The sequence below is a fragment of the Desmodus rotundus genome, chromosome 4 (genome assembly GCF_022682495.2).
Source record: "Desmodus rotundus isolate HL8 chromosome 4, HLdesRot8A.1, whole genome shotgun sequence".
Taxonomy (NCBI): domain Eukaryota; kingdom Metazoa; phylum Chordata; class Mammalia; order Chiroptera; family Phyllostomidae; genus Desmodus; species Desmodus rotundus.
Genome location: NC_071390.1, coordinates 82,730,172 through 82,742,663, shown reverse-complemented (window position 1 = coordinate 82,742,663; position 12,492 = coordinate 82,730,172). Strand labels below are relative to the sequence as shown.

Here is a 12,492-nt window from a genome sequence, read left to right as displayed (position 1 = left end):
TGCTCATTGTGGGGGAGTGAAGGAGAATTCTGGAACCCTTCCCTCACTCTTAAACAAACAAACAAACAAAAAAAACCACCACATAGACACTAGATTTAAAGACATATCTTTTTTTTTTTAATAACCAATACTCACAAAAACCTTCTAGAACAATGTATAATAAACTACTTCTGGAGGAGGCAATTTTAAAATAAAGACATAACAATTATAAATATTTATGCATAAACGCATTGCATCAACATTTGTAAAGCAAAAATTTCAGAAGATACTAGAAGAAATAGAAACTTAATTGTATGAGGTACATATTCACCTCTCACTACATGACAGGATAAACAAATATAGAAATGATGTAAGGCAGGTCTAACATAAAAACACACATTTAACTCTACACCCTGAAAATAAAGAACATGCTTTCTTTTTTATGTTCACAATGCAGTCATAATTATTATATATTATACTGCAAAAGACCTATAACAAATACATTTATTTGAAAGTAACTAAAACAGAAACACAAAAGAGATGAGGTAAGCCCTGGCTGGTCTGGCTCAGTACATTGAGCACCGTCCTGCGACTCAAAGGGTCACGGGTTCAATTCCAAGTCAGGGCACATGCCTAGGTTGCAGGCCAGGTCCCCAGTAGGGGGTGCTCAATAAGCAACCACACATTGATATTTCTCTCCCTTTCTTCCTCCCTTCCCTTCTCTAAAAACAAATAAATAAAATCTAAAAAGAGAGAGAGGAGGTGATAATGAATGCAGATCCCTGGAACCACTTCATACAACCCAATATGCTGTGATGCCTGCAGGAGAGAAGAACTTTCAGTTTCTGAAGTTCTAGTTTGCTGTGATCGCATCTTTTTCAAGAAGCCACATAATCCCTTGAGAAAAGGTACTTAAACCATCTGCTGCTTCCTGAAATATCCAAGGTAGAAGATTATCTATTTTCTATTTCTAAAACTACTAAAAGAACACCACCTTCTACTGTGTTTTCATGTTTAACCTCAAGGATAAATTCATTCCTGGGCTTTGTTTTAACTTAACATACATAAATTATTTCAAGATCTGTTGTTGGCAGAGAAGGGAAGCTTTCGCCCAACTTCCCGAAAACAGTCTTTCACATGTAGAAAAGGGTGCTTTGTAAATTCACCTTTGTGTTTAACATTCCGGCTAAAAATCCTCCTGACTGTCTAAGCCTTCATCCACTCCCTCATGACCGCACCCACAGCGCGGGAACATCGCTAATCCTATCACATCCCTCACTTGGTGGCTGCTAAACTAAGAAAAATGTCCTCTCAAATTTCTTTTCCACATGCTTAGCTTGTTTACAATTACACACCAATTAAAGCTAACTTCTAGAAAACACAGCCTCATGACTTTCTACTATGCGGTACTCCTGAAACTAATATAAAATAATACTCAATGTAAAACTGTAAGAGAGAAAAGAAAATATAGTCTCTATTTTGAAAGTGCAAGTTACAATGTTACAGAACTCATTTTGCCCTCATTAAAATAAAAACCCAAAACGACATAGCTAGGCTTTGGTAGAATTAATCCACAAAACCAACTAAATATTTTATTTTGAAAAACTGCCACATGATGGTTATTTCCTACAATCTATTTGCACTGCTTAAAGTGATGATGGTGCCGTTCTTCCCACCATCATCACTTACTTCCAGGTACATTCTGAAAGGCCAGTCACCTCCCTCTAGCCTAACATGTCATGACTTGCTTTTTCTCCACCTCAGGTCAACTTCCTCAGAGGTCCTCCTGGCCCGTGTGAGACCAAGCTCCTCACACTTTATTATTCTCTCTCACAGCTCCCTTGTTTTAGTCACAGCAGTTAACACAAGTTCCAGCTGTTTACTCGGCCGGTTTGTTTGCTATTTTCTGCCTGTTTCCTCCCACCGAACCAGGAACTCCTCTCCTGGTGGGGAGGAAGACACTCTATCTTAACTAACTTAGAAACCTGCACACTGTGGCTGGTCGCTCTTAGAGAACAACAGGCACTCTTCATGCACGACACGGATAACTGACAGCACTGTTCACACACACGAATATGCCATAGTCACAAAGCTAAGTAATATGATGTAATCTTTAAGCAGGTAAATTAATACCTAGAAGCAGTGAATTCCAACACCACGCTGTGATGCACTGAGGCCCCGAAGCTGAAAGCACACAGCAGATTCGGGAAGGCAGCTGTGATGAGAGGACTAACCAAGGCCTCCCCGGCGTTTTTGCAAATAGCAACAGAATGCTAAAAAGGTACTTTCGCTACCATTACACTTGCACCTAACAATAATTTCAAAGCACTTCATAAAAGAATTTTGTTCATAAAACAGATCTATCTTTTCCTGAAGTTTGGAGCACACCACCAACTGAGAACACACCGTCACCACCTTCCCCTAGCAGGGCCCACGTTTGAATGATAACTTCCAGAAGCTTCACTTAGATAACATATCTCTGCATGTGAGGCTGTAGTGAATAAGAACAGCTAATTTTAGCCTAAATGGTCTTATTTAAAAGCACACTGAAATAACAATTTCTATGGCAATTTAACAGTTACAAAATAAAGGATTTATGTTTAATAATATATTTTTGTTATTTGAGAGGTTTCTGGATTGTAGGTTGGGAGTTTTGTTTGCTTTTTTGACAACAGCATGCATTGATACTTTAAATTTTATTTTAGTTTTCTTTAAGCATTCCTTGATGCAAGTTTCTTCATCAAAAAGCTCAATCAACTTAAATACTATAAAGGATATTTTATGAGAAAAAAGAATTGTGTTTTTAAGTCATATATAAATTTAAAACATAACATTTTTAAATAAACAAATGCAAAATCGATCACATCCCGAACCACTACTTTCACAGCCCAGCTGAGTATGAAGACAGTCAATAACTAACAAGTTCACTGAATGACATCGATTTAAACATAGGCTACAGTGGACATATAGTTTGGAAAAGTTTGGTGGTTTCTCAAAAGTTAAGCATAAAACTATCATAGGACCCAGCATTTCTACTCCTAAGTTATCTAACCAAGAAAAAGGAAAATAATGTCTACGGGAAGACTTACATGTTCATATCAGCATTATTCATAATAAAAAAACAAAACCCTGGAAACAAGCAGCCTACCATATCTAGACAATGAAATACTATCTAGCAATTAAAAGGGCAGAGCTATTGACACATGCTGTGCCATAGGTGAACCTCAAAAAAACTGTGCAAAAACCCACAAGGTTCCACGTATGTGCAGTGCCCTCAAAAAGCAAATGTACACAGAGACAGAAAGTAGCTTGGTGGTTGCACGGGGCTGGCAACAGGGATTCCCTATAAATGGGCACAGGGATCACACTGGAGGGACAAAATGTTCCAGCAGTGATCATGGCCACGGTTGGGGCACTCAGTAAAGTAGCTAAAAATCAGTGAAGTGTACACTTGAAATGGGTGACTTTTATGATAGTAAAATATACCTCAAAGTTGTCAAAAAATTGGGCGAGGAAGAAACATTCACAAATTAAGAAATGACACAGAAGATTAAAGACCTGAGTGACAGTAACACTCACTGCCCCCTCCCTGCACCGAAGAAAGGGAGCTACTTCCGAAGTACCAAAGACGAGCACAGCTTCTACTTTGCTCTTTTAAAACAATGGATGAGACAAATATTTTAGGGGTGTCACCATGGAATATGGGTGACCTCAGGAAGAAACGAAGTTTTATTCTAGGCTTATCATGAGAACTGTCACAGCATTTTAAAAACCTAGAAAACAAACTCGGCAGTAAGTAAGCACAATGATTCTCACTTTATCCTTGGACAAACAGCACTGCTAAAAAAAAAAAGATAAAGGTGTTTGTAAGAAGAGGCCCCACATGAGGGTTAAAACAAAACCCGCACACTCTCAATACTATTGGCAAAATGACAGGATTAACAAACTTAATCTTTTAAAACTTTCAATTTAGGGCTTTTATTTGTCTTCTGGACATAAGTCCCATTTAAAAACATAAACTAAGTTTTAATTGGTTTACTTTGAATTTCACTAAAACCAAGCAACACGACAGGAAGACAACACTAATCTCATTACTCTTTTCAACATTGTCAGGTAGCAGAATTTCACTGTGAAATAAATGTAACACACTGGCTTTCATTTGGATTTTTACTACGCTAATGTTAGAAAAGGTTGCTGCCTAATTTTTTCCAGCTGGTATGAATTTGTATTTACACACCATCAACTAACTCTAAAAGGGGACTGAGGCAGGAAATGATACACAGACTACAAAAGAACAACAGAAAAACATAATTCCTAAAAGTGTAATTGCTAGGTCAAAGATACGAGGAAAAAAATAAATAAAATGGCAGCGTTTGCTTTGTGTTACTGGCCAGAACTTTGTACCATTGAATATCCCTTTTTAATGAATTTTAAAAACTATTTAAAATGTAGCACATTAACTCAATGAGAGGCTCTGTTCCCCTTTAAATAGTGATTTTCAACTGTTTCCATCTCATGGAACACATAAACTGATCACTAAAATTCACACACCAAAAAATATATGTATTATTGCCAATCAAACAAAAAAAAGCGATACCAGGTATAATTTTGATTTGTTCACCCCAGACAACTGCTGTCATTTTTTTTATTTGACAATCTGAGGGAAAAGAGGTCAGTGCCCCTGACTAAGCAGTCAGGTATTGAATGTTTAAAATTCTTGAGGCACACCAGTTGAAAATTGCAGCTTTCAATAATTTTTTAGAAACCATAACAATGCAGACTCAAATTTTTATTAGCATTTTGGTAAGAGAGCTACCAACTTACTAGATAAGGCCATCTTAGAAATGTCTAGAGTAAAATATTAATATTTCAGTTGTGAGACAAAAATAAGTGATTTCTGCAAAGCTGGGTAGGAAACGTTTCATACTTTGTACAAAACAATGGGAACTGGTTAATTTCATACCACACTTTCCATAAACATAGATCCAGAGTAAATCAGATACACCTGTATCTTTAAAGCAGAGAATGGGGGAAGGGAGAGAAGCAATTTAACAAGTTATCCAGATGCACGTTATCCAGGATAAAAGTCACGTGATAGCCTCAGCTCTACCACAACCACAACAGCATGTGCACCAAATCAAAATTTAATTACACTGCACAACACAGTTTGTGAATTGTGCTTCATATATTTTGACTGCCCTGCTTTTGACAAGGCAGTTTCCTGAAGGAAAGTTCCAAGAACTAAAGTTACAACACCCACATACCAGAAAGCGTTTCCTGGATTTCGTTACAGGAACCAACATCTGCTATAATTTTAACATTTACTTCCCAGTAGGAGTCTTATTTTAAAATTTTTGTTGAATATTATTTGTTCAACAACAGTAAACCAAGACAGTGTTTTTGTTTAAAAAAAAAAAAAAAAACCTTTCGCTTCAGATTCATAAACTTTAGATATAATTGACAAATTCACACTTACAACTTTCCCCTGGGAACCAAACCAAATGCCACCTGATAAAGGAGGTGGTGTGTGGGGGAGCTAGCAGTTTTGGCAGGGAGCCCAGGGTGGATAGGAAAGGGTAAATTAAATAAATTAAATATCCAGGTCCTTGGAACAGTTCATGGGCAAGTTCTGCATAATTAAACATTGGGCATTACTTCTTGGTGCCTTCTTTTTCCTTTTATTCTTTAATATAGGTGCATTTGGTCATTTCAACTAATACCGTTTGTAATGAGTACATACATTTACATAGGTAGGTATCTACCTTCTCCACCAACCTCATGCCTATTTCAACAGAGGGGAGAAAAAGCACATTGTATATACATGAGTATATATTAAATCAAATGCAACTGCACTGCACAAGGTATATTGTGGTTTATATGTCTCTCACACACATCCCTATTTCAGAGTGCGGTAGGTAGGCCCCTGGCCTCAGAGCCAGCAGGGCTCCACCCCAAGCTTCACCCTGCATGATGATTCCTAAGTCTAATCAACTTGGAAACCTTGCACTTAGTATGACCACACTGCTCCTAAAATATTCTTTTACTATTGTTTAATTGCCCATCCCACAGTAAGCGATGCTGGAAAGAAAGGCGATACCCTTCCGGATAAAGTAAAGGTAAACTAGCCTCTCAGGAGTCACACCTCTAGTGCTCCCCAGCCCCCCTCCAAACAAAAGGTCATGTGGCCTGCAGATCCCCAAGGGACCGTCGTCATGAGTCATTATGGAGGAAGAACAATTCTTGGTACTTTTAGAATGTGGCCAAACTGTGGGTGCCCTTCGGAAATATAATGCCTAATACCAAAATAAAGACAATTTAGGTGTCAACAGAAACACAATACACTTGTCCCTTTCTGTTTGCTTCAGTTCCCCGTTGACAAGATTTCACTTGGGGTTTCTTCTGAATATATTAGGTAAGTCTGACATCAAATTACTGCTTTGAATAATAGCCTTAAGAATCTGATAGGATCGAAGAACAACAACAAAAAAGAATCAGATAGGCGTTCAATCTGGCTACATTAAAAACAAAGCCAGTAAACCAACACAAGAAAACAACATTCACCAGAGAAAAAGATTTTCAGGACAGTAATTCTGTTGGCTGTGTGGCCATTGGGTTCAGCTCTCAGTCACGGTGGGTAGATGGGAAAAGGGAAAAGTTTGCACACAGAAAGGACTGACAACACACAGTCACTGACTGCCAAGACACAAAAAGTCGGCACATGGATGGTTTTAAAGTTAATTTTTACTTCTGGGTGTCCAGGACATTAACACCAAAAGCTATAAATCTTATTTTCCCCCCTGAGGTCTAAAGTCAAATTTCATCTGATGCATTTATAGTTGAGCAAGACCTTACTGTGCATTCTACTTGCTGTCGTATTTTGAGCAAATGAATACATGGCATATTCATAATAAAATGAATCGAGAACACTCTGAAGCAGAGGTAAAATGCAAGTTTAGCACCCCCCAAGTTTTCTTCACATAAGTAAAAAAGCTAGGTAATTGTTTAAACTGTGAAAGCTATGCACCCACCCTCTACCGATAAAATGTATCTGAACCACAACAAAGAGATTATGATAGCCAAGCGTGCTATGTTGACAATTCTGAGCCAAGAAAGCCTGTCCTAAAGGTGCACTGCAGAGCACATTCCCCAGCAGCACACGGGGGAAGTCAGAATGCACTATTCTCCCACTCAGGGCTTGCAGTCCTCTCTCACATGCAGGACTTCCTTTTTTAGAAGACAGGAGACCTTGGAGTTCAGTTTCTCTGCCAATCTTGGAAAATAAACAACACGAAGAAATTTGCTAATAGAAGACGAAGTTTATATATTTAGAAGCAATCAGGTTGCATGTTGTATCTCAAAGCAGTCACGAAGCAGTCAGCTTTCTAATCCTCCATTTGACAGCTCTTAGGTAATATATAGCTTTGGGTGCTCAAAACAAATAATTGATAGCACCAAGAGGAGTAAATAGGTTTCTCTTATCCATGATTAAGATTTCTTCATTACTGAATATATTTGATATTGAAATTGTTTAAATATAGCTTTCACTGAATTCCATTCTCAAAAGAACATAGAAACAGCGGTTGAATACCTTTTCATGGTCTAGTATAGAATCCCCTAAATCTCTCAAGGGATCACTTTAATTTTGCCAAAGAACATCCCCATAAACCAGCTGACTGAAAAAATGACTCAATCCTCCTTCCCATCTTTATCATGGAAGGAGCTCCAGTCTGTGAGTCAGGAAGCTCCGCTGCGCTCTCAGGATGACCAGGAAATCATTTAAGAGACCTGTCTGTTTCTCTTCTGTCAAGGACACTGTTTACAATGCTGTCATAAGGGAAAAAATGAAGACATTCACTGAGTCAAACAGTGCATAAATTATTTCCCTCTTGAAATCACTTCCTTGAACTGCATTTTCCAAATACCATGGCAATCGTCGTTGATAGTTGCTTGTATTTATTCAGAGCTTCTTTGTTTTCAGGAATTTTCTTCCAAGGTATCAGGAGTACATAAATCAGGGGTGGGGGCACAGGGTGGAGCAAACTGGTTCTACACCAGTTTAACAGCATTGCTTCTTTTTTTTGTAATGGAAAAACTTCCCTCATGAAAGTCAAAGAGAGCCACCAAAGACCAGCTTCACAATAATCTTGGGAACAGTCTGATTTTGCTTTATTGTTTTCTCTTTAAAAATTTCATTAACAAGTCAAATTCAAACAAACAAACAAACAAAAAAACTGTGGGAGAGTTGATAAACCTAATTTCCTTTTGCTGTTTGTGTGAAAGTGCTTTCTTTTGAGATGTTCTCAGTCACCAAATGCTACTCTCCTAAAGAAGCTAGTTCAACTGCCCAGCTCCCACCTGTACACTACCTCATCCTCAGGTAGGGGCCAGCCAGGGCTTCTCAGGCAACACAAGGCGCATTTTAAAACAAATTAATCCCTCGTGGTAGTTGAAGGTATGTATATACTCCTTCCCAGAACTCAGAGATTGCTTCAATAAGGGGGTGAGCAGGGATCGGGAATCATACAAAGCCCTCTTTTCTATTTGATTCATAGACATACTATTCAATATAAAGCAAGCTAATCCTCAGAGAAAAGGACACATCTGTAAAGTGTTGGGATTCTTTGCCCTCCCCAGCCTATCACAGGCTTAATGGTTCTCAAAAGAGGGCATGCCAGGTTGTATACTTCCATAAAAATATATTCTTAAAAATATAGTCTCTGTGCACTTTAGATCAGAATTTGGAAACAAAAGCCAGAATCTGTAACTATTTCACATTAGAGAAAGCAAGTTCGTTACAATTCCTACTAGGAAGTGTAGTCAATGTATCTGCTGTGCTTATAAATTCCAGAGAAAGCACACACAAATCTGAGAGCTGAGGCCATCGCACACTCCTGCCATAACTACTGTTACAGTTGTGATTGCCTTTCACCACAACTCTGACAACTCAATCCAAACACTCAATGTTTTCAAAATATTGAACCAAATTCTAATTCTTAAAACTTAGGCAATTAACCTTTTTCAATAAATGTCTTTCTTTTCTAGAGAAGAAATCAACCACAAAACAAAATAATCAATTTCCTACTTTTAGGTTTTAAAATGAGGAAGAGGTATATACACCTTAATTTATAAAATTTCACAAACCAAGAAATACTTAGGTAGGTCCCTCCCTTACACAAAGTACTTCAAACTTATTCAGGGGATACTTAAAATATATGAGGTAATATCTTGCCTTAAGAAGCTGACCATGGAGAAACATTGCACTACCTGCCCTATTCACATGAAAATTAGTCATGTACCACCTATTAGTGACAAATCAAGAATATCACCTAATAACAATGCCAAACAATAAAAGTGCCATGGTCAGCTCATGTATTCACTATCAGTGAATACACAAAATTCAGTTCATCTAAGTTCCCACCTACATCTTCCACTAAAAGAAAAAAAAATCAAATTGAAACTCGCACACTGAAACTACTGTGGTTAGAATATACTGAGCTGGGAACAGCTAGGTCCAGTGAGTCCAGCAATCTAAATTCCTTGTCTCAAGAGCAAACAGATACTGTGTGTGGCACATGGATTTCGCCACCCCAGATTATATATACATATCACAGACGACGGTTCAATTTCACTCAGGGGACTACTCAGGGCAACTTGGCCCAACTTTGAGGTTTCCCTGAAATCCACAAATATCTGCAACCTTCTCCACATAGTCTCTCTTTGGATCTTAAAGGTTACCCACTCTCCCGGTGTCTAAGTGAACTTGGACCATATTCCACATGTAACTGGAGAAAATGGACATTTGCAATTTGTGAGATATACTCCCATTATGCAGGCTAAGAAAACAACACACATGGACCTTGTGGCTTTGTTCCTAGTTCAAGGGCATGTATGAAGGCCAGGTACCAGAATTAAATACATCAAGTCCTTCTATTTCAATTGCTGTTAAATTAAACTGCCACACCAAGAAGTCAGATTCTTACATGTTGGAACAAAGCACTTTTAGCAGAAACTGCTTTTTCTACACTTATACTGAGGCTTTGCAGCTCCCTTTTAACACCTCACCTCAGCAAGGACGGGCTGTCTGGGCCTCAGTTTCCCTAACTAACCCAATGGGAAAATAAAAGCACTTGCCTACTTAATAAAAGTGATGTAGCTACTAAATCTGTTTATTCTTAACTACTGTGAGGGCTAAGGCATTTTTTTTTGAAATCACTTAACCCTGAGTTCAAATCCTATTTCTATACAGTAGATAACATTTACGGAATTCCTTAGATAAAGGTATCTTAATCTGTTTAATGCAATGGACACTCGTGACAGTTACATTTCAGTAGAGGTCAGCAAAAATAAATAGGCAACTTTTGTTTCTAATCCAAGTTTTTCTACGACCGGGCCCCAAGTTAAGAACCCCTTTCCTAGAACTATCAATAAAATGGGGGCAAGGATTAAACCACTGCGTTGAGAAGATTAAATATACAAAGCAGGTAGCACATAGGAGGTGCTCCATATAGAGAAGTTCTTTTTCTTCCTTGAAAGTTCTGTCTCTTGGGGAAAATTTTCAAAGTCTCATCCTAAAAGTCAACATCAAAAACCTCATTTTCTCTCAGTGATCTGTCTGTACCTTCAGAAATGTGGTTAGCCTTCTAAGATACCCCCAAATCACTATCCCTCAAATATCAACCTGAAGAGCCCTCCTAATACTTTAATTCCTGACGCCAAACTGCTTTCTGGTAAAACTATTGTAAAAGTAAAAAAAAAAAAAAAAAAAAAAGAATCTATACCTAACTCCAAACTTTCCCTTGACACCAACTGCTGTCACAACTAAAATGAAATCACACAACGGTCGGAATTGTATAATAAACACGAATGCCGTGTCATCAGTCTTTAACGCTTGTGTTACAAATTAGGTAAAAAACCGCGGAAAGTCAGAGCTGCAGGTTCTCACAACAGGGTTCCTCTGCCGCCGACTGAAGTTGAGGACCCTCTCCCGGTCCCGGCCCGGGACGCTCCTGGCCTTTGCCTACTCAGCAGATTCAAGCTGTGTCGTTTTACGCGAAGTCGTACATCCCAGCGGTAAAATTTTCAGTCACTCAGCAGGCAAATTCTCAACCCCCCTCTCCAAGGTGAACTGGTTAACGCTAATCGGTTTACTACACTCTGCTCACAACACTGGAGGGGGGAAATCACGAGAACCACAGGGAGGTGCACAAAGAAACTAAATGAAAATTTGGGCAAAGGCAGACAAGTTCAATCAACTTATTTCTCTGAAATCAACGATTGTTTTTGTACGAGGGCAGAAATTTAACTTTAATCCTGACTTTAACTCAGTCGCTCTGCTCTACTCTACAGGAACCGTCTCGTATATTCTCTAAACCGTTTTTTTAATCTGACATTAAATAACGACCCCAGCATCAGGAATGATGAGAAAGCAATGATAAGCCTGCTTCCTGCCCGTCTTCTCCGCAGCAACCCGACCTCCCCCCACGCCCCCCACCCTCCACCTTCGGTTCTCCCCGCCACTAACAGATCGTAGAAGTTTCTCTCCGTGCCCGGCTCACCTTGACTGGGCTGCCATAATTCAGCTGATAGAGCTCAGGGTCTTCTGTCCATCAGAGCCTCCCACCCGCGGCCCTTGTGCCAGCGCCACGCTCACCATTTGCTGGAGCCGGGCGGGGACGGTTCCCGAGCGCGGCGCCCCGAGGTTGCGGGACTACCTGCTCCCGAGCCAGGGCGTCCTCCACGCAGCCTCGGGCTCCGACCGCATTGGCTCTCCCTAATCCTGATGGACATCCGGGCACTGGGGCCTCCGCAGGCAAGCCACACTTGGGGCGGGCCGGGGAACACCGCGTCCGCTGTCGGAGCCACAGCCGCCGCACTACTCGGAGAAAGGTGACGGAGGCGGCCCGCGTCCAAAGCTCACCAGCTCACGGCTCCCACCGAGCTGCACTGGAACTCGGGCCAGGTTGGAAGAGAAAGGAAATCGTCTTTTGGCTCCTTTAAAGTTGTCCGAGTTCGCTGAATACGCCCCCCGCCACCCGTCAAGAAAGTTCTGGTGGTACAGTCCTCCTCCTTAAACGGGCAGGCGCTCGGCCGGTCCAGGCTGGAGGCTGCACTGCACGGGAGGGGGCGCTCAGCCCTAGCGCCGAACACAGCCAATTCGCCAATTCGGACGTTCGTGGTGGAGCCCCGCCTGCAGGCTCCCGGCTGGTGCTCTGCCAGCCTTTAACAATGTACAAACACACCGCCGGAACACACGGTACCCGGCCGCTCAGAACTCCAGCTCCAGTTTGAGCGTTTGATGGAGACTGGGCCCCAAGAGGCTGCAGTGAGCAAGTAATAAAACCGAACCAGCGAACCACGTTCGCTACTTTTGATCTTTGCAATGCGAGCTCGCAATCAGGAAATGTTCAACTAAAGCACACTTGTTTTATTTTGCTCGCTTTCAGTTTTGTTTTCATTTTACATTGAGACAAATATTTACAAAACGCCCTTTTTAGGAGACAACATGCAGATCAC

At 40.3% G+C, this 12,492-nt stretch overlaps 1 protein-coding gene across 1 annotated transcript in view; it reads right to left on the bottom strand.

Moving 5' to 3' along the window:
* The window catches only part of AFF1 (ALF transcription elongation factor 1), a 133,072-nt gene extending 120,811 nt beyond the window's left edge, over positions 1-12,261 (bottom strand). Inside the window, exon 1 of the mRNA XM_024574744.4 lies at positions 11,630-12,261. Coding sequence (XP_024430512.3) covers positions 11,630-11,766 — 137 coding nt within the window. The 5' untranslated portion in view covers positions 11,767-12,261. The remainder of the gene's footprint in view (positions 1-11,629) is intronic.
* Positions 12,262-12,492: the final 231 nt, after the last annotated feature.